The sequence below is a fragment of the Monopterus albus genome, unplaced genomic scaffold (genome assembly GCF_001952655.1).
Source record: "Monopterus albus unplaced genomic scaffold, M_albus_1.0 scaffold51.1, whole genome shotgun sequence".
Classification (NCBI taxonomy): Eukaryota; Metazoa; Chordata; class Actinopteri; order Synbranchiformes; family Synbranchidae; genus Monopterus; species Monopterus albus.
The window spans coordinates 4,316,028-4,337,544 of record NW_018127931.1 but is presented as its reverse complement, the minus strand read 5'-3'; the positions used below and the strand labels follow the sequence as shown (position 1 = coordinate 4,337,544).

Below are 21,517 nucleotides of genomic sequence, written 5' to 3'. Positions count from 1 at the left end.
ATGTAAATACTTTTTGCCACTGATATAATGTAATGTAACACTGCTCCAATCTATTGTACATCCAGTTTATTGAAGCTTTTCACTTGAAATCTGGTAATTCTTTCCTTGGTTATTGTAAATGACAGCTATTGAGCATAACAGGCAAAGAGACAAACCCCATACAGAAACCTGCACACATCACAATACCAGCCATTATTTCAAAGATTATCTTTGAAAGAATGCCACAGCTCAAAAAAGGAGACAAAATTAAAACATACCCTCAGAATACAAAGAAAACCACTCCATTGTTCCTTTGTCCATACGAGGCCTCTGACAAACACACATCACATCAGGAAGCAGCTAATTTATTTTCACAACTCTCTGGACACACTTTGCAGTTCATGTTCACACTTTAACATTTAGTATCCATTCGGCAGAACACAGGATCAATTTCACCTGATTTGCCCTCCTGGGCACCCGTGCCTTACATTACACATGCTGATTGGCCAGCCAAACCCACCAATCAGGGCCCTGGTTACAGTCACCCAAGATTGCAGCCCATTGTTGGGCCACAAAAATTAATAAAGGCAATAAATCATTTTTAAACTAGGTGTTCATCTGAAATTTTTTTAAAAGAACATATAATATTTAATTAATATGCTTTGCAGTCAGAATGCCATGGAGGAAAAATTCATTGTACAAGCTGGCACCCTGGGAGAGGCTCACCACTACATGAGCTGATGTCGTTCACTGAGTGTTGTGTCTTTAGTATCAACCACCCCTACATGCTTCCTCACAGTAGTCCCCAAGTTACACAATCTATGCAAAATAAAGGGCTCTTGCATTACAATTCTGATTGGGTCATTCTTTTTCTAACAAAATATGAAAATCTATAGGAAAAAAATATCATTCAATAAAAGGTGGAGATATCAAAAAAGAAAACTGTTGGCTCTCCATCATCGTTCAGCTGGAAGGCCAGATTCCAGCTAGAGGAAATTGCACTTGAGCAGCTGAATGGGTCTATGAGGGTGTCACCACACAGCAGCAGGTAAGAGACTCATTTCTTCCGGGCGTGCTTGTATTTGTCCACATAGGCCTTCACCAGGTTTGCCACCTTACTGGAGTCCACCTCACCGCTCTTGCTGTGACACACCTGAGCAAAAAACACAGCTAAAGTTGGTGCATTTCACCCTTTTGTCAGAAATACTACAAATATGAAGGATGAGCTGGGGAAAATAGATATTATATTTTTTGCAGGCTCAAATATGACCCATTCCTTTTCCAAATCCAAAGGAGCAGAAGTCTAAGGAATTAGTTTAAGATGTGCTCTAAATAAGCTGTTGTAATTAACACATCCCACTGAGTAGCTTACTATCTACACTAGAAACTGTAGACACTACAAAATTTCAGTTTAGGCAAACATTTTCCTTATACTTTATTACATACGTAACTGTACAATCAGCTCTATGCTAGAACAGAAGAACAATGTTGCTGACTTGGATCAAATGTTTTCCTGGCTCACATAGCTTTAGCCATTTTCTCTTAAGCTATATAACTGATCAAAAAAATAATCAACATAAGAAAGCCTTAATCATTTCGCCTTTTGGCCTGTGTATAGATTTTAGGTACTTGTCTGTGCTTAGACAAGTAGCTTTTCTTGAATGACAGGCAGCACATATTGACAGAAGTGATATTAATAGAAGCAGTTATCAGGATAGAGATGTGCTGATCTAGGGAGCTTATATGATAAGACTGCTCTTTTTTCTGGAGAACCAACTTGTGTGGCGGACTTGGCAAAAAATAAACAACAGGCATTATCATATGCTGCCAATTACATTATCATGAAAAGCAAACTGCTCGCATCCTTTAGAAAATAAACACACCACAAAGTAGACTGGGCGACACACTGCTTTTCATAGCTAGTTAGCTCAGTTAAAACAACCACATTTCAAGTAAAAGCAACCAAAACCAATTTGGATCAGCACAGCCCTGCATCAAGTGCAGATGTGTCTGAGACTTCGCCCAGGTGGAGTGTGGACCTTGTTTTTTTCCCTTCAAAAATGTCACTGAACTGTAATCAGTTTGTAGCTATGAACATTGTAGCTATGAACAAGTCAGCTGAAAACTGTGTTCTCAACTAACTCAGGGGTCTACTGTTATCTTAAACAGAAAGCTAGCTATAGCTGATAAAACCAACCATCAACTACTCACTTGATAGTCATTGGCTCAAAATAAGAAGCTGTCATTGTCTAAAACCAGGGGCCCAGTGCTCCAAAAGTGAAATGGTGTGTTTACCTTTTCTACTGCTTTGCGAACAATCTCCTTGTACTCCTCCTTGGAGATTTCCTTCTTTTGGTAATAGGGTTTGATGGCTGTCTTTACTTCATTTATAGCTTTCTCTTGGATCTGCTGTTTCTAGAAGGAAGAGGAAATTAGACTGCTTAAATTCAAACTCAAGCAACTTTACGGTCCAACAAGAATAAGGAAACTGCAATCAAAAAAACAAACAAACCAACCTGAGAAACAGAGCACTTTGAACGTTTTGATGGATTAAAAAGTAAACAGGTGGCAAGATACCTTTTCCTTTTTGGAGCTGTCAGCTTGAGCCTTGTTATGGCCAGGCTGAGTTGTAGAGGATGGGAGCACCTGACTGGGTGCTGGCTGGCCCTGGGTCACTGTGGCAACACCACCTTTGGTAGGTGTGGGAAGCAGGGCCGGTTTTCCAAAACCCACCATGTTACTCACCATCTAGGCCAAAGCAGAGGATGAGTAAGTTTTGTGGGATGCCTGCTTGTGAAGACCACTTGTAACTACTTCTAATTGATAAAACAGATCTTGGCAGTAGTCATGTCTATGTCCCAGTTCACCATACCTGAGTCATGTGGCCATCAGGCTGAGCTGCTACAGTCTGGCTGCCTTGCTGCATGGGTGGAGGCGGAGGAGGGGGCGGTGGAAGGCTCTGAGCATCGACAGCAGGCACCTGAAGCAGTGGCACAGCAGGGTGGAGGTGCACGGGAACCTGAGGAGGCATGGTGTATGGGACTGCAGGGTGTAAGCTGACCGGCAGGGTTCCCCTCGGGCCCTGCATGGGGTAGTGCAGGGGAAGAACATTCAGCTGAGGAGGATGAGGGGGAATCATGTTCATCACAGGCACCGGAGCGTTACCTGGGACAACCTGTGGAGGAGGTTCACTTTTAGGGGGATCTGGAGAAGAAAGAACAAGATTTAAACATGTCAGGAGAATTTGTATGAAGGTTCAAACTGTCAAATTGATTTAAAGTAGTATCTATATAGGTATGGCTATATTAAATTTAATCATAAATGATGAAAATATGCATGAGATACTTCACAAAAGGTGTTTACACAACACATACAGAATCACACAAGTAGTCTTATCAAAAATAGAAGCAGTGCAAGTTAAAAAAGAATTTCTAAGGAATAAATTATCAACTTCAAAGAAAATCACAGTTTCCTCTAAATTCTAATGATATGCAGATGCCTAGAGGTAATTTGTGGTTTGTTTTGTACCTGTTCACAGTTAAGCTACAGCACTAAAATTATCCCCCTCTCCCAGCATCAAAGAGAACATTAATCCCAAACACCATGACTACTGCATGCACTTTAGAGGTGAATTTGGCTGATTCATTGCATGCTTTTTTAACATCTCCCTTCTCTCAAGCAGAAACAGCAGTATTTTCACAGCGGTGATAGCTAAACAAAGAGGCCTGGTTTTCACTGTTTAAAAAAAGACCAAAAAAGACTGACCTACTGCTGCTGCTGGCTGCTGCTCCTCCTCTAGTCGGGTCCAGCCTCCAGGTCCTCCCCTCTCCCTTTTCAAGTAATAATCCTGCACATCTGCAGGGAGTGTCCTCCTGACAGCCCAGCTGGATGCTGATGACCATCCCGACCGGTCAAGCATAGAGTCCCCTGGCTCTGCATCTTTCTTCCGGACACTGAAGCGGCTATATGCGTCATTCCCTGAATTGTTGCCTGTACCTGAGAAGTTGTTTCTGGGCTGCCAGCGGTCGTCCGTTGAGTCCTCCTGCTGGATGTAGAAGCTACAGTTGCCCCTGCCCCGCCCCGTACCCCGGCCATGTTCAAACCCGCCACGGGCCCCCCGTCCCTGTGGTTCTCTCCGGTTCCCACCACTGTTGCGGTGCTCTTCCCAGCGTGAGCTGCCATTGAAATCCTGGTTCCTGCCCTCATCTTCACCACGAGTCTTTTCTGTAACCCAGTCAGGATTATCCGACCACCCTTGGCAATCAGGGGAACTTTCTGTAGGCACACCATTCTCAAAGCGACTAGTGCCTCTATAATACCTCCATCCCTCACCACCAAATCCGCTACCCTGCCCAGACCTCCACCCACCCTTATGCTCCTTCCTCTGGGGAGATTGCTCTCTGGAACCAGGCCGCCCAGGACTGGGCCCTCGTCTGTAGGACTTTGTCCTGGTTCGAGACCTAGACCGAGAGCGCGACCTGGACCTAGAGCGACTCCTGGATTGCCGTCTCCTCCTCTCTCGGCTACGGCCCTTCCTAGAATACTCTCTGTCACCATCCCGGTGCCTGTCCCTTTCTCTGCTGCGAGAAGAGCAACTTGAGGGCGGGCTGCCATCACGTTCTCTAGATTGTGAGTGCGAGTGCCTGGATGAATCTTGCTTGGAGTCCCTCTTAGGTGACCAGGTGGAGGTTGGGGAGTGGAAGCGAGAGCGTCGCTGCCTGCCGTTCTTCCTCTCTTGGCTTTTTTCTCTCTCCTGTTGGCCCTTGCAGCTCTTGGTGACTTGGTTTTCAGAAGCATGACGTTCTGTGGCAGCTGGGTTAACACTATCCTTTGGTAGCTCCAAAATTTGATTGTTACCATGCTCACTCATGGGCAAACTGCAGTCCATGGGGACAGTGTCAGTGTTATCTTTAGATGAACTAGCATCTTTGGATGGACTATCATCCTCAGTTCCTTCCCCAAAACTGTCAAATGATCCAAGCATTTTTGTATCAGTGACCTCAGAGGATTTTGTTTCTGGGTCTGCTACATTTTCTTCCGACTCTCCAGCAGAGTGAGAACCAGGTTGTGTCAGGCTCTCACTTGATTCTGCCTTCATTTCCACTGAAGATTCCTCACTGTTCACTTCTTGTGACTCTGCACAAATTTCCTTTGTATCGTCCTGCTCAGTCTCCTCATCACAATGTGGAGACACTGGGTCCTCCAGCAGAGCATTCTGAAAATTAGGGGGTGATGGTGAATCCCTTTTCTCAGAATCCTCGTCTCCAGAGGAAGCAAAACGGCCTGGATATTGAGCCTCTTTCTTGCTCTGGGCACGCTCAGAACATGAACCAGGGCTGTTGAGAGCCAAGCCTGAGGGACAAGACAGGTCACCATCTCCATCATCTAGTTTCTCTTCTTGTTCATTATATTGTTCCTGAGTCTCATCACTGTCCTGTTGCACATTGTTACTCAGAGATTCTGCACCTCCTTGCTCATCAGCAGAGTTAAAACTGTCCTGGTCTGCACTGAGGTTCCCTTCAGCATCAGACTGCTGCTGCTCTGAGTTGTTTTTATCATGCTCCTGTTTAGTTTTGTCTTCTTCCTCCTCATGACCTTCAACTTTTTCCTCCTCCTCACTTGCTGCTGAGCTGCTGACAACTTTAGGAGAGCATTTTTTTCTTGTTGCTTTCCGTTTGGCGCTGGCCTTTTGATTTTTTGCCTGTTTTCCCTTCCTCTTGGCTGGCACCTGAGAAGTCTTGCTTGGCTTGGTGGATTGGTTGTTGGAAGAGTCACAGTCTGATGAACTGGACTGAGTTGGCAATGAGGGATCAGATATGCAAGTCTCTTCCTGGATTTTACTGTTGCACCCAGATTGCCTGGATGGTAGAGACATTGTCTCTTTGGTGGGGGCTTTGGAGGTTGAGGCTCGGCCACCTCGCTTTTCTCCTCCTTTGGGACATGTGATGGCACAGACAACACCCTGAAACACTAGGGAAGTGAAAACTTTGAGTAAAACCCCAACTGTAATTATATATGCAATCATTAAATTCTTCCAAAATTTTAACATATGCTTTGTAAGAAACTGATTTGTATTAGGTGCTGATCTGGGCCTGGCTTAAAGGAGTTTCAACAGGTATAACAACAAACACTGGTCAACATCTCCGCTGTGTAACACTCGGATCTTTATGAAATAATTCAATCTGGGAATTGTTAACTTTTTATCTATATAAAGATAATATAAACACAAAAGGATGTGTAGGTCCTCCATGATGACCCTGACCACAAGCCAAAAAGCACTGGCCTAAAAAAAAGTTGCTATTCATAGTGCAAACATTGCTGCTTTTTTTTACCCTAGCAAGCTGTAAATATACTATTAACCCAATTTCCCACTTTTTCCAGCTTCTCACCTATCAGAGTAATTGATTTAACACAATTAACTGAAAAGAATATCCACAACAATTGTCTAACTTAACTCACCAAAATCCCCAGAGTGAAATGGTGTGCTGGAGGTAAAGGAAGATGAACAGAGGCCAAATGGAAACAGGGTGTGGTTCCAACTAGTTGGACTAAAATGCTGCCTGTAAAACCAACAAAATGGTAAGGGTACAGTTATATTTTATGTCCTGAATTAGTAATTAGACTGAATTAGTAATTACAGATGGTCCCGATCCAATCCTGTAATCGGTATCGGGTCTAATATAGACATCATTCACTCATCAGTTATCGGGCGGACAGGGCCGATCCGCTTAATGATCCATATTCCAGTCAGTGGTTTGCGCTGGACCATGAACCCACTATAACCTAACATGAGACACATCACCAGCCCAGATTCCATTCTACATCTTACCATAAACCCGCAGCAACTTCAGTTTGTAACCGAGTGGGAAAATAGCATTAGCTGTTGGTATGACTAAAATGTCATTTGTTTGGAGACATTTTGGTCTGGAAATGCCAAAAGGCAAGCCAGCTACTTTTAATGTCTATAAAGCCAGCATGCTGAGATGTGGAAGTATAGTTGCGTTGTACAATATAAAAAATTTAGGGTGTTTTCACATTAGACACGATTGATTCATACTGCGCTCGAGCATGATTGCTCCCCCCTCCCCCTGCAGGTCTGCTTTCAAATTAGTAACACTGATCCGTGCCCCAGAACAATTTCATATATTCACACTCCGATATAGTAGGTGGCAGTATGTACGTAGTTGGTTTGCAATCTGCCAAGTAGCAGCAGCAACCACTCACGTCATCAATTGGGTGAAATTTGTTTCTGCTCCAACTGCATGTAAATGCTGATGAATACCTCCACAGAGTTTTTGTGTACTGGATTCGGGCACTGTGCCCAAGTCCAGTACACTTGTGTTCACACTGATCAAAATGGACCAAACTTTGGGGTCAAGTGTACTTATACCCAGTCCCCCAATGTGAACCGACATTTAATCAAGCTCCTGCAGAGGTTTCATGTAAAAGAGTACCAGGAGTTTATGCCAACAAGAAGACACCACCAAGCAGTAGACTCTTGTTGATGCTTTCCAGAAATGTGATAAACCTCCAGTAGACAACCCAAAGGTGAAAGGGATTACAAAGAAGTTGCTCAACTTCATTACGCTCAACGACCAACGACTGTCTGTAGTGGAAAATGATGGATTTAGCAGTCTGTTGGAGCACCTAAAGCCCAGGTATAATCTGCCATACAAAAAAATACATTTGAGAGACTGCTAAACTCAAGCTATACAACCGAGTGTCGTCACAGTTAGAGGCGCAGTTAGAAGATGTTAAAACCACGAGCTGCACAACTGACAGTTGGACCTCAGATGTGAGCAGCAATGAAGGTGATCCCCTCTATTCAGTTGCCACTTCACTGGACCATCAATACATAAACAGGTGAGGTTTTTTTTTATTAATAATAAATTATTAATGCCCTAAAGTTGGCTACATTTTAAATGCATTTTAAATCTTGCAAAACCAAAGCTACATGTTTATTTATAGCCCCAAAGTGGAGATTTGTAAATGTGGAAATTTGGAAAAGTGCGTGTCTCGTTGGGCTCTGACCATCTTAGTGGATGTACTTATCCATTATTATTCATATGTAATATTTTGTTTATTAGTATTGATTGTTTTATTGCAATGAAAGAGCTCTTGTATTGGAATGAGACTCAGTACAGTATGCTGCTTTGGACTGAACCAAAGCATTACAGCTCCTGTGACTTAAAATATGAACAGCTGCCGTAAGCCTCTCCAGTTATCATCTGCATTATCTCAGACTGAGCTATTTGACTACAAACCTTTAACATAAACCATGAATTTTGAACTCAGTTTGTAAGACAATGGAATTTAGGAGGCAGTGAGGGTCTAATGAAAGATACAATTAATTTGGACAAACAAAGACATTAGTAATCACTTGAGATTTCATTACCTTGAGGTGCCATTAACAGGGATAGGAACAGCAGGAGAAAGCCATGGACAGCTTTGTACCTGGGGTTTGCATTGTATGAACCCATTGTCATACAGTAGGTCCTCTGTCACCCAAACAAACTCTGTCCTATAGGACAATGAAAACAAAGAGGTATTAATAAAGTAATTCCTAAATGTTTATTGTGCACAAATGTTACAAGATCATGCTGATACAGTCGCTAGAGGGCTGAATCATGAAAAAATGAAAGTGCCCATGTCATTCTTTTCTACAATGTTACAACAGTGAACTATCATCTTAAACGTGACCTAAAGCTAAAAAAAAAAAAGGTGTACATATGATCTAGTACTTCTATGCAGAAGCAGCTCGGTTTATAGAAGTGTCACAAACTCTCGCTCGTGAGACTTTTTTTCTCCAACAATGTAAAATCTTACATCATAGTTCCAAGAGCCCATGGCATGCTTTCCCTTGTTTTCTGACTTATCAATGCTACATTGGTGAATTATCATCTTAGACATGACCTAAGGCTCAAAAAAATGAGGCGTTCATATATTCTAGTACTTCTATACAGAAGCAACTCAGTTTATACACGTCTCTTAAACTCTTGCTTGCAAGACTTCTTTTCTAATAAAATAAAGTGATCATTTAAAGGGTTTCCTTGAATGGTAATAATCTCCAGGCATTTGCACATTCATGTGAGCTTGCCTGACATCTACGGGTGCCATTGTAAAAGCGGAATTTTGAGACTGTGCGTGGTTTAGTGGATATATTTTAGCTCCTGCTGCCTGCACTGTGAACAAAGAATGTTGAGAAAAACACGGCCTGAGGTTACTGCATGTCCAGGAATGTTCATGTACAGGGACTCACTGTTTTACCTGACTGGATCTAACCCACAAGCAGCTGGCATGTGAAGCCCCCCGCAGCAGTGAATGCTCAGCTCATCAATGCTCAGTTCCCCCAGAGCACAGTAGCTGTTTGTGATTTGGCTGATTGAAGCCAGTGTGTCTGCCGCATGTGATGTGTTGCTGGGTAATGAGCAGTTTAATAATCCATGATGTTACTGTTGGTGCAACACTACCTGTTGGAATTAAATTTGACTACTTTGGGAATGTATGTAGTCAACTGTAATGTGGGAGATTTGTGGGCGAAGATGCAGCAACCCTGGAACTACTTAAAAAGGAACGTTGTTTGCAATACTAGGTGGGACTTGACGGTAAGTTGTGATTAAAATAAAGAAGAAAAAGTTGTATGCCTGTTAATGCATTGCTGTAGAGCGAATTATTGTAAGGCTAAATAAATATGGGGTTTCTCAATTACACACTTTGTTTAGTGTTACTAATCTCTTTTCATCGGTACACAGACCGTTGTTTACCTATCTATGGGGGAGAAATTCACTTTAATTAATTCTGTTGTGGTTTGTCATGCTGTCCACTTTCATATTCTGGCTCAAACGTGTCAAGTAGGATTTGAGGAATTTTCACTGTCAAAAATGTTAATGCTTTAATGTTATTTGTCAATGTGTTTACCTGGCTACCTGACCAGTCTTGTGTTCAAAAGGTTCCCCTCATCGAGATGTTTCCCCATTCAAAAGTCAATTTCATGTAGCACCTACCTCGGTGGTTGTGGCTAATGTTAGGATTCAGGTTAAGGGAAAAGCACCTTGATGGGGAAATAGAATTTGACGCAACACCGGTAGCACAAGTTGTGCGCATTCACAAATTATCTGCTTGTTTTCAGGAGGAGGCTGTTTTAGGAGGGTTTTATCGTTCTGAAAAAAAATACCGACTATTTGGAGTTATGATGGGCGCAAAGCTAATCTAGAGGTACACAAGGTTAAACATTCAACAGCTGGAAACACGCATGCCATGGGCGCTTTAAATAAATTCAAAGTAATGATGTGATCAATATCAAATTGCAAACAGACCATTTGAAGCAATGTGCCCTGTAGTCCAACAGGGAAGCTTTCTTAAAAAACGCTAATCCCCTGGTAAATGTCTTATAGCTAGACACTGCAGGTTTGCTGCAATTGTCTTATAACTAATAGGCAGCACTAAATTGATAATAATCACACCAAAGCATTTTAATCCAGATTTCTGACAGAAAACACTGTGTATTACTATATTTGTCATAATTCATTGTAATGGAAGCATGACATACATGTCCTGTGTAGTCAACAATACACAGGGAGGTGGTGACCAAGTACAGCACTCTGTTCCTCTCACCTGGTAAAAACACATCAAAACACTAATGCGATTTAACACTGAAGAGCATTATATAAAAGCAAATACTTAAACATGCACATGGATTAATGGGACACGCACCTTTTTTCTGTTTAGTGAAGAGGGGTCTTCATCATTACCTGAAAAGCAGTTTATAGACTATTACATCTTCTGGGTGACTATTACTGTACATCATCATGTTGACAGTATGCGAATAGGTCATGCATACTTCTGGGGGAAGGTTTTTAAACATACATTTCCTCACAAGTCCTTTTGTTTTGGCATCTGCTGTCCTCTCTGCATTTCGCCGTTTCATTCTTCTTGCAGGCTTACTTCTGAAAAGAAAACACCTAAACTGAGCTAAATTCAGTCAAACAATTCAAGAAAATAAAAAACACAATAACTTTAAACTACTGCATCACTTTTCCTTTACTTAAGAATATTAGATTTCATAAAGTATCTTGTATTGTATGGTCTCTTCAAAATCCTTCTAAAGTACAAACCTTATTATCCTTATGCACTTACTTGAGATAGAGTTTTTGTTCAGGATTTCTACAGCAGTAACTCTCAGCTTCATGTTGAGTCACTCGCTTCTTCACAGGAACCTTAAAATGACAAAAGTACATGTAATTTTACCACATAATAATGTAAACATTTTTGACTGGCTTTATGCAACATAGTTGTCTAAAGAGGCATATGAGGAAAAACCATGCAGACCAGTATACAAGGGCAGGTAAAATCAACTTTATAGAACAGCTTATTTCTGCTTAACTTTTAAAAGAAAGCTTCTTTGAGGTTACTGGGTCAGATTACAGAGATGATCAGTAGCAAAAAGCATTCTCTGAAAGTCAAACACAGCCATGACAACCTTAACTATGTTACAGAGGTACAAACGGACCTGCACACAGCTGAGCTCCCCGTCCCATCTGTAAACACTGGTGAAAGGTCTTCTGTCCACTGGGCATGAAGGAGCCACCTGCAATTTCAGAGTAAACAAACCAAATATAATTAACATACTCATAAGATACATATGGCCCTTTGAGGTAAATTTGTGATTTGGGCTATGTAAACATCAAAATAACTGGACAGTTCATGGGTTTGTAGCCATATAAACTGATAGAGATGACTACAGATCACAGGTCTCCAACATGTTTTTTTTTTCTGCAAACTACTTTGACTAAATGAAAGTGGCTGTGAGCTACTCATGTCTTATAATACCAGTTACATTTATTCACATATCAAAACACAGAGCAGTCACTAAACCAAACCAGCTGACATTTTGTCTAACCAGTGCATTGTTGCCAACTTAGCAATGTTCTTGTTAGGTTTGGCTACTTTTTAAACTTTTGAGACAAATCTCAGTATTACTCATTGAACACGCTCTCATATGGCTGTTTCTCCTGAACTGGCTGTGTCCATTCCATTGTTTGTACAGGTAAACTACTACTTTGCTTTTTGTTAAACCTAAAGTATTAAAGTTACATTTAAGTTTTTCCACATAAAACACACAGATTATTAGCATGTGCTCATTCCAATTCTGGATCCTCATATCACCTCAGTCTGTACAAGTGTTTCCATGGAAGGCTTCTGACATTACAGATAGAGTTAGATGCACAGAGATGTGATAATAGCAAACTGCACAGACCGAATAATACCTAATGAAAAAGCTGGTTAGAATACAACCTCCTTTTTTATGTTTTAGATGCATGTAAATACAGTATTTACGTTATGAAAAATGCAACGTAGTCAGTAACAGAATCTTCCAACTTTTTGAACAGGCTTCAGCTACTTTCCATAGAAAAAAGTTGATAACACTGAACCAGTGTATAGGGATTGACCTCCTGCCAGTCAGCTATGTATGTCAGTAGTATAATAAGTGAAATATCTTGTCAAAGCATACAAAGAAAAAAAGGCTCCTTCAAATAACCAAGAGCACTGCAGATATTCGAGCACAGAAAATGGCAAAAGACAATTCAGTCCATCTACTGATTTAAGCACCGTTTGTGGATGTGAGCGTGGTTCAATTCAGTTGAGTTTAGTTAACAAATTGTATGTCAGCTTTGCCCACAACCCCACCTTAGTTCAAGTCATTCCAGTTGTGTTTTTTCCTTGACATAAATCAGATATTCTATTGAAGCTGGGACATTGTATTCTGTTCTTAATTTACATTTTACACAATCACTTGCAAATCCTTTTTGATCCATATTTAATTGAATACACCACAAAGACAAGATATTTAATGTTCAAACTGATAAACTTTGTTTTTTGCAAATATTCACTCATTTTGAATTTGATGCCTGCAACGTGTTCCAAAAGAGCTGGGACAGGGGCAACAAAAGACTGGGAAACGTGAGGAATGTGCAAAAAACACCTGTTTGGAACATTCTACAGGTGAACGCCATGATTGGGTGTAAAAGTGCAAAGTGTGCTCAGTCATTCACAAGCAAGGAACGTTGTGAACAACTACGTGAGCAAATAGTCCAACAGTGTGAGAACATTTCGTAATGTACAAATGCAAGGAATTTAGGTATTTCATTATCCATAAGTCCATAATATCATCAAAAGATTCAGAGAATCTTCCTGCACGTAAGCGGGAAGACCGTAAACCAACACTGAATGCCTGTGACCTTCGATCCCTCAGACGGCACTGCATTAAAAACAGACATCATTCTGTAAAGAATATTACCACATGGGCTCAGGAACACTTCGGAAAGCCATTGTCAGTTAACACAGTTCATCGCAACATCTACAAGTTAAAACTCTACCATGCAAAGCAAAATCCATACATCAACAACACCCAGAAATGCCACCGGCTTCTCTGGGCCTGAGCTCATCTGAGATGGACTGATGCAAAGTGGCAAAGTGTGCTGTGGTCTGACGAGTCCACATTTCAAAATGTTTTTGGAAATCATGGATGTCATGTCCTCCAGGCTAAAGAAGAAAAGAACCATCCAGATTGTTATCAGTGCAAAGTTCAAAAACCAGCCTCTGTGATGATATGGGGTGTGTTAGTGCCCATGGCATGGGTAACTTGCACATCTGTGAAGGCACCATTAATGCTGAAAAGTACATACAGGTTTTGGAGCAAAATATGCTGTCATCCAAGCGACGTCTTTTTCAGAGACGTCCCTGCTTATTTCAGCAAGACAACGCCAAGCCACATTCTGCACGTGTTACAACAGGGTGGCTTTGTAATAAAAGAGTGTGGGTACTACACTGGCCTGCCTGCAGTCCAAACCCATCTCCCATTGAAAATGTGTGGCACATTATGAAGCACAAAATACAACCCAGACCCTGGGACTGTTGAGCAACTGAAGTCATACATCAAACAAGAATGAGAAAGAATTCCACCTACAAAGCTTCAACAATTAGTGTCCTCAGTTCCCAAATGCTTATTAAGTGTTGTTAAAAGGAAAGGTGATGTAACACAGTGGTAAAAATTCCCCTGTCCCAGCTCTTTTGGAACATGTTGCAGGCATCAAATTCAAAATGAGTGAATATTTGCAAAAAAACAAAGTTTATCAGTTTGAACATTAAATATCTCGAGTTTGTGGTGTATTCAAATATGGGTCAAAAAGCATTTGCAAATCACTGTATTCTGTTTTTATTTACGTTTTACACAATGTCCCAACTTCATTGGAATTGGAGTTTGTACAATCCACCCACAGATAATTTCACCACCATGGTCAACTCCTGACAATGTGTTCTATTTCACCAAATCCTGCACAACACAAACTTACCAGCACCATCACAAAGTACTGTAAACTAGCATTCTCCTCCTCCACTGACCTGCCCCAACAGGCTGGATTCACTCTGTACAGGAGATTCGGGGGCTGTGATCGGTTAACTTTTGACATGTGACATAATTCAGGTGATGGTCGCTACATCTTAAACTCACGTCGGTCATCACAGAGTGGTAAACTCATTTTTTTTAGTTTGCATTTATATGATTCATGCTTTCAGGTGTTGTAGAAACAACGAGAAGTTGGTTATTATAGTCTGAGCTCAGTACAATCTAAACTACTTAGAGACCAACTGCTACAATTTGTGTCAAAAAAATATCACTGTCATGAGTCAATCAAATCTGAAATCAGATACATTACGCATTTAAATTCACTTTTCGACTTGCACTTTCATTATCTCAGATGTCCATTGCAAAAACACATTCATAAACCCACTTAGAAATCATATAAAGCAAACACTCCTCACAGCAGCATAAGCTGCCTGATAATCATCTCATTTCTTCAGTAACAAAATACTTCATTGATAGTTGGCAGTACACTGAATGGTACACACCAAAGAAAATCTGCTAACAGCAAATTCGGCATATTTTTTTTTCCACATTGTAAACAAACATAGGCTAAAAACTGGGCTCATGTTGCAGGCCAGAGTACAATTCGGTGAATCTACGAAAACATACTGCAACTCTTTTGACTGACAGATGTTTGGGAATAATCATAAGGTGTCAAAGGAGAGCGGGAAATCTGTATTTGACTGGATCCATGCATCCATGGTTTGTACACACTATTCTCTGAACCCTCAGGTGAGCGAATCAAAAACAGGGAAGAGCTACTGGTAGCTTGTGAGCGACATTCTGTGTGACTGTTAGAGGCAGAAGAATAAAGATCAAAAAGGTAACTTTTTTGCTTATGCTGACAACCTGTAAATGTAACAGCTACTGTAGATGGAACTGTAAATTTAATGCAGCAGCACTGAGCATCACCTCTGCCCAAGTGAGGAGGCATCTTAGGCAAAAGACGTGGCAGCAGCTGTCAGGCACGGCGAGCTCGCCTCCAGCCAAGATGCCCAGACAGACAGGACACCTCTCTGCCTCCTCAGCATCCATCCCATCCGGTGGGCCCTGGTCACCTAAACATAGGACACACAAAATTGATATTAAAATGACAGATATTTTTGTTAACATTAAAAAAGATGCACCGATTTTCATTGTGGAAATGCATGGATATACTGTATTTACACACATAAAAAAAAACACATCCTGATCAGGAATATGCCTCATTGATCATACTGTAGTCTACATCTACCACAAGTGTTACACTCATGCTAGATATCATGAATCCTAATATCAACAATGTGCTGCACAAAGTCTCACCACTTCCAGCTCCAGTCATGTACGGCCCAGGGATGTCCTGTTTCACAGTACAGCATAGGGAAGAAGAGGGGAAAAAAATTAGAAGGGTGCTGCAGCTACAAAGGAGAGGAGTACAGCTAACTGACACGTTTACATTTCCAGGAGGGCTCAGTAATGTTCCCACAGAGTTTCACAACAGAGGTTCAATTTACAGAGGATGAGGTTATGTTTGGAATGAGGTGTCTCTGTTAGTGATTTACATTCATCTCATCCTCTGCTCAGATGGTCTCTCCCCTCCTAATGGCTCCCACAAATGAGTATTTAAAAAAGTGTCACTACATAAACATCCTTCCACGAGTCAGAGACAAAATAAAAGTACAAATGAAAAAACAAGAGTACAAAGCTCAGTCTTCCAAGACATAACAAAACAATAATCAAAATGGGCAAATCAAATACAGAAGAATTGTTAGCCAATGCTTAAGATAAAGGCCCAGCATCAAATATAGATGTGTGTCAAAGTAAAGTGACAACTTGATTATTGCCAATTTCAAAAGAGAAATTACACAAAAAATGACAAGTTATGTAGACATGACCAAAAATGTAAAGCTACTCATGTTTATTTAGTAAATGGACAACTGCATTTTGCTCATCGTTATATACTCATTAACCCACAATAAAAAAGTGACATATTTGAATTTTGTGAATTTATTAAAACCAAAAACTGAAATATCTCATTTACAAACTTATTCAGACCCTCACTTAACTCACTACTTTGGAGCAACCCCTTTGGCAGCAGTTACAGCTTCTAGTCTTCTTGGGTACATGTCTAGAAGCTTTGCACACTAGAAATTGGGCAGTTTATCCCATTCTTCCTGGCAGATCCTCTCAATGTCCATCAGATTGGATGGTAAGTGTCTGTGAACTGCCAGCTTTCAGTGTGATTGGTCTTTAGACCGCACGATCACTCTGAAATTTCTGATTCTGTGCTGAGGTTCAACAGTCCACATCACGCATACAGTGGCACAAACTAAAAGGGTAGTGTGTGCAGCATGCATCAACCCTAATGCACCTCGAGCAAGGCTCATGCCTGTATATGCAGTGTATCCAATCTGTGCTAAAACACAGTAAAGACATGCTACAAAGAACTGTGTGCTCAGTAGTAACAGACATTCTTCTGTTTCTATTACCTGTTGCACCTGTTCCTATTTGGAGAAGTACAAATACCGAGGTTTGTAACAAAATAAAAAAAGAGAAGAAATGCCAAACTTTAAAGCAATGTTTTATTTGTTTTACAATTTATCTTTTTCATTTTCAAAAATGTCTGTGTATGCTGTTGATTACAGTTCTCAGAAAGAAAGAAATTCAGAATCAGCCAAAATTGGAATCTGCAGGTCAAAAAAAACTGAATTGGCCAAGAAAATTGCAATCAATGCATCTTTAGTCAGTGTTGTGCTGAAAGATGAACTGTCACCACAGGCTCTGGTTACATAATCCTCTAAGAGATCAGCTTTTGTCTAATCAGGCCAGAAAATCTTTTCTCTCCTGCTCTCTGTGTCCTTTAAACTCTGTTTAGTAAACTCATGCAGGCCGTCGTCTGCCTTTTGCTGAAGCTGGCTTCTGTCTAGCCACATAAAGGCCTGACTGATGGAGAGCTGCTGAGGTGTCGTCCTTTTAAGATAGAGAATCTGCTGCAGAGGACTTCTGAAACTGTGTGAAGATCTGAACAGTGGTCAGTTCTTGGTCACCTTGGTCACAAATTCAAAACTTAAGAGCAGTGCAATGCAAGTGCAACTAGTGCAAGTAGGATGAACTGTGGGAGATGTGCGCTATCACAGTTCAACTTTTTAGTATTTCAATTTGCATAGCACCAAATCACAACAAAATTCACCTCGGGACACTTTACAAAGTAGATCGAGAACTTACTATTATTATAGAGAAAACCTAAAAAATCCCCCGAGCAAGCACTTGGTGACTTTAGGGAGAAAAATCTCCCTTTAACAGAATAAACCTCCCAGAGACCCCGGCTCTTAGTGGGCAGCCATCTGCCTCGACCAGTTGAGAGTGAGTGGATATATAAATAGCAACTCCGTGTCCACTTGATTCACATCCAATGCAAAATATTATCTGTGTGTAAACTACAAACAGTAATTTTAAACATTAACATGAATTTCTCCTCCATAGATAAGTAAACAAGAGTATATGTACCGATGAAAAGAGATCTGTAACACTCTAAACAAAGCAGGTAACTGAGAAAGCCCATATTTTAAGTGCCATAATACAGTCATAGTAACTTCTCCAGCTTTACAACAATTCTCCCCAACGTTACAGAAACTCATTTACAGACATGTAACATGTATTTTTAAAACTTATCATTAAGTTCCACTGAGTACTGTAAACATCACTCCCTTTCAAGAAGCTCCAAGGTTGGTAAGTCCAACACTGCGTCTTCCCCCACATGACCACATACAGCCCCAAAATAGTGAAATAAATCCCAACAGGTAGTGTAACACCGACAATAACATCATGGATCGTTAATCCGCTGGTTAACCAGCAACACATCACATGCAGCAGACACACTGGCCTCAAGCAGTCAAAACAAACAGGTACTGTGTCTCAGGGTAATGCAGCACTGATGAGCTGATCAGTCACCGCTGCCAGGGTCTCCACAGGCCGACTGCTTGTAGGTTAGACCTGGTCAGGTAAAACAGCCAGCCCCTGTACAGGAACATTCCCGGGCATGCAGTAACCTCAGGCCCTGTATTCTTCTCCATATCGTCTGGTCACAATGCAGCAGGAGGGAAAATACTATATATATCCGCAAATCCGGGCGCAGTTGAAACATTAAGCATTTTACAGTGGCACCAGTGGATGTCCTTTTTTTTTTTTTAACTTAAGCTTTACTGAAAATACACATAACAAACAAGGCCATGTAACATTTTGCCAATATGGTGGAGACACTGGTGGATGTAAGGCAAGCTCACATGAACGCAGAACAGCCTGGATTTTATGCCCATTCAAGGAGAGAAACTATCAGGTAATATTTGATTTTGCTAGAAAAAAGTCTCGCGAGCGAGAGTTTGCAAGACTTGTATAAACCCAGTTGCTTCTGCATAAAAATACTAGAACATACATAAACCAAATTTTTTGAGCTTTAGGTCAAGTCCAAGATGAGAATTCACCGTTGCAACACCGTAGATAAATCAAAAAACAAGGAGAAGCATGCCATGTGCCCTTTAAACACTGAACTAATATCGGCTTTTCAATGTGTACACTGTACAGCAACGCAACAGTTTCATGCTTCTCGTGACTGAATACAAGTTTTTTCAGAAGGCTTGCTGATGTCTGCAGGAGTTTTCTTGGAATGATAAACTGACAATTATTAGGGTACTGAATGCTAACAAAATACTGACTGTCTGCAGCCTTGTTCCAATATATATTAATAGACTTAAAATAGTAACATATATTCAGTATGTCTCATGGTGTGTATACCTAACTAACACAAACAGCCCAACAAGCAAATTCACACATATGCGGCAAGGTGAAAATTTTCTTCGCCGTCAGTCTGAATACGTCTTTACAGCTTCAAGATCAAAATTATTAATGAAACCTGTGCTTGTTTGGGCAGGGTTCTATGAGGTCTAAGGTTATTTCAAATAGTGATTTTTTTTAAGATTCAAATAGTCATTAAATTTAAAAAAAAACTCATTTCACGTGACTATGGTTTTGTCTTTAAAAACAAACAGTTGCTGTTTTACTTTACTAGCACCTTGAAATAAAACGATAACAAGGTCAGTATATCATTTTACTACAATGCCAAATACAAACAGCAGAAAAAAGCAGAGACTACAGCCATCAAAGAAAGACAGTCATGGAATGACTGGATAAACTGTATGATGAGGATGCCTGTGAGCTGCACAGTCATTTGACAAGTGTTGAAAAGGTGTCTGAACAAGGATCATGAACACCACTTACAGCTAGGGGTGTGAAGAGATCTTGTGCCACGAGATCTCATGATAATAAAATTCGATCCTGTGTATACATTTTAAACTTATAAAACAGCCATTTTGCACAAGTCTTTCTAAACTATGTCAATTAATGCAAATTGCCACAGGTGGATTCCAATCAAGTTCCAGGCCTCTCAAGTATTAAAGTAATTAAAGTAAACAACATGCAGCTGATCACAACCATGTCAGAAGAGTAAAAAGTATTATATATGGTTAACAACTGAAGTGAAAGTGGAGTATTGTTTCACTGAGAGTTAACTCATTTCATTTGGCAAGCCTGACAGACAGCTACTAAGGAGATCTGTAATCAGATAAAGTCTGATTACTCTTTCAGTTTGTTTTTTAGGCTTTAACATCTTAATGTCGACCTCGCTGTACCTACAAAATCACGGTGAACAAACCTGACTCCAGTAGGCCAACACAGTTGTATAGCTGGCTGACCGTAAACAGGAAGCCTGTGCTTGAGATTTAAAACCGATAGCTGATCCATAACCAGTCTTGGATTGACCACAATTCTTATTACGATGTCAAAACGTGTCCAAGTTAACTTAACCAACAGACTGACCAGACCCTCGGTGATGTGCTATGGTCTCATTTTTAAATACTTAAACCAGGTCAATGCAGTATATTAGCTACACGCTAGGCTTGTGCTCCAACTATCATTCAACTCTTTTAGGTGTAACTTCACGTAACTTGTAAACATGAAAGACTCCATGAAGTGCTGGACAAATGTATTAAATCCTTAGCTTACCTACGCTACGTGGTGTAATTAAAGACTAGTTGACTGGCGGGTACGTACTTGCAGCTATTTCATGCCAGCACGGCCTGGCTACTGGAGACAAAACCAACTTCTTAAACCAGTGATAACACGACACGGTGACAACACGATTGTTGTTGGCCAAAAAGCTAATGCTAGCTAGCGCAAAACAAACCCTGATACATTAAGTGCTAGCTGGCTGTTGTTAGCACGGAAGCAAACATGACTAAGCAGTGTCTAATTTTAGCTAAAACGTTCACACTGGAGGTCATATGTTAGCCAGCTAGCACCAAGTAAGTTTAGATTAAAGCTAACTAGCTAGCTGCTTTGAACAACAGTACCTACGTACGTCGCTTTTAGCTTGCTAGCAGTTAGTCCTAGTTACCTAGCGGCAAGTATTGTTACTCACCTTTAAAAAGAACAGCAGCTGATTTGCAACTAGTGAATTATTTTCTACGACCACCCTCCTGCTACGAAATGCCGATGAATCGTGGAATTGTTTTTGGCTGAAAACGGAGCGTAGCTTACAGAAAGTCTCAGCCACATGTCTCGCGGTCTGGATGAAAGTTGTCCAGCTAGCGCCGTCTTCCGGAACCGACGAGCATTACAGAGCACAGTTAATTTATTCGATTTAAGAATTTTACATCACAGAGACGGCAACAGGTAGTGCAGTAGCCAAAATTGTATTAAACTTCCACCTTTTAAGTCACCTTCTACATCAAGTCTGCAAGATATGCTTGTAACTCTAGGTCTGTCCAGCCACATGAAAACAGTATAACAATACATATATATTGGTACACAGAAGTGAGCAAATCAGTTTAACTTATTTCTTTCATTTTACCTGAGGGGAAAACATCTTGGGCTGAGGCTGTCAGTTGTGTCCACAAAAACAGCATTAGTCAGCACAGTGTCTGTGCAGTGCTAACAGAATAAAGCTGCAACATAATAATTGCATAGAGGAGGTAGAAGGATTCGTAGACAGAGAGAGAAGAGGAAAGGCAGGAGTATAGGTCTGAGAATAGGGACTCTTAACGTTGGCACAATGACAGAGAAAGGTAGAGAGCTGGCGGACAT

General features: G+C 40.8%; 1 protein-coding gene across 6 annotated transcripts in view; it reads right to left on the bottom strand.

The window, feature by feature from the left end:
- Positions 1-328: 328 nt before the first annotated feature.
- scaf11 (SR-related CTD-associated factor 11) overlaps positions 329-21,517 on the bottom strand; it is a 28,512-nt gene continuing 7,323 nt past the window's right edge. The window contains exons 1-15 of one of the 6 annotated variants that reach the window (XM_020601335.1): positions 20,853-21,057; positions 15,704-15,753; positions 15,314-15,459; positions 11,489-11,566; positions 11,116-11,195; positions 10,846-10,925; positions 10,693-10,730; positions 10,529-10,593; positions 8,375-8,500; positions 6,439-6,539; positions 3,745-5,949; positions 2,852-3,183; positions 2,557-2,727; positions 2,275-2,394; positions 329-1,132 (exon numbers count right to left, since the gene is read on the bottom strand). In XM_020601335.1, coding sequence (XP_020456991.1) covers positions 1,037-1,132; positions 2,275-2,394; positions 2,557-2,727; positions 2,852-3,183; positions 3,745-5,949; positions 6,439-6,539; positions 8,375-8,500; positions 10,529-10,593; positions 10,693-10,730; positions 10,846-10,925; positions 11,116-11,195; positions 11,489-11,566; positions 15,314-15,459; positions 15,704-15,722 — 3,657 coding nt within the window. In that variant the 5' untranslated portion in view covers positions 15,723-15,753; positions 20,853-21,057 and the 3' untranslated portion in view covers positions 329-1,036. Of the gene's footprint in view, positions 1,133-2,274; positions 2,395-2,556; positions 2,728-2,851; positions 3,184-3,744; positions 5,950-6,438; positions 6,540-8,374; positions 8,501-10,528; positions 10,594-10,692; positions 10,731-10,845; positions 10,926-11,115; positions 11,196-11,488; positions 11,567-15,313; positions 15,460-15,703; positions 15,754-20,437; positions 20,664-20,852; positions 21,059-21,517 lie in introns of those variants that run through there. The other 5 variants (XM_020601331.1, XM_020601334.1, XM_020601332.1 and 2 more) reach the window with 5 other exon arrangements.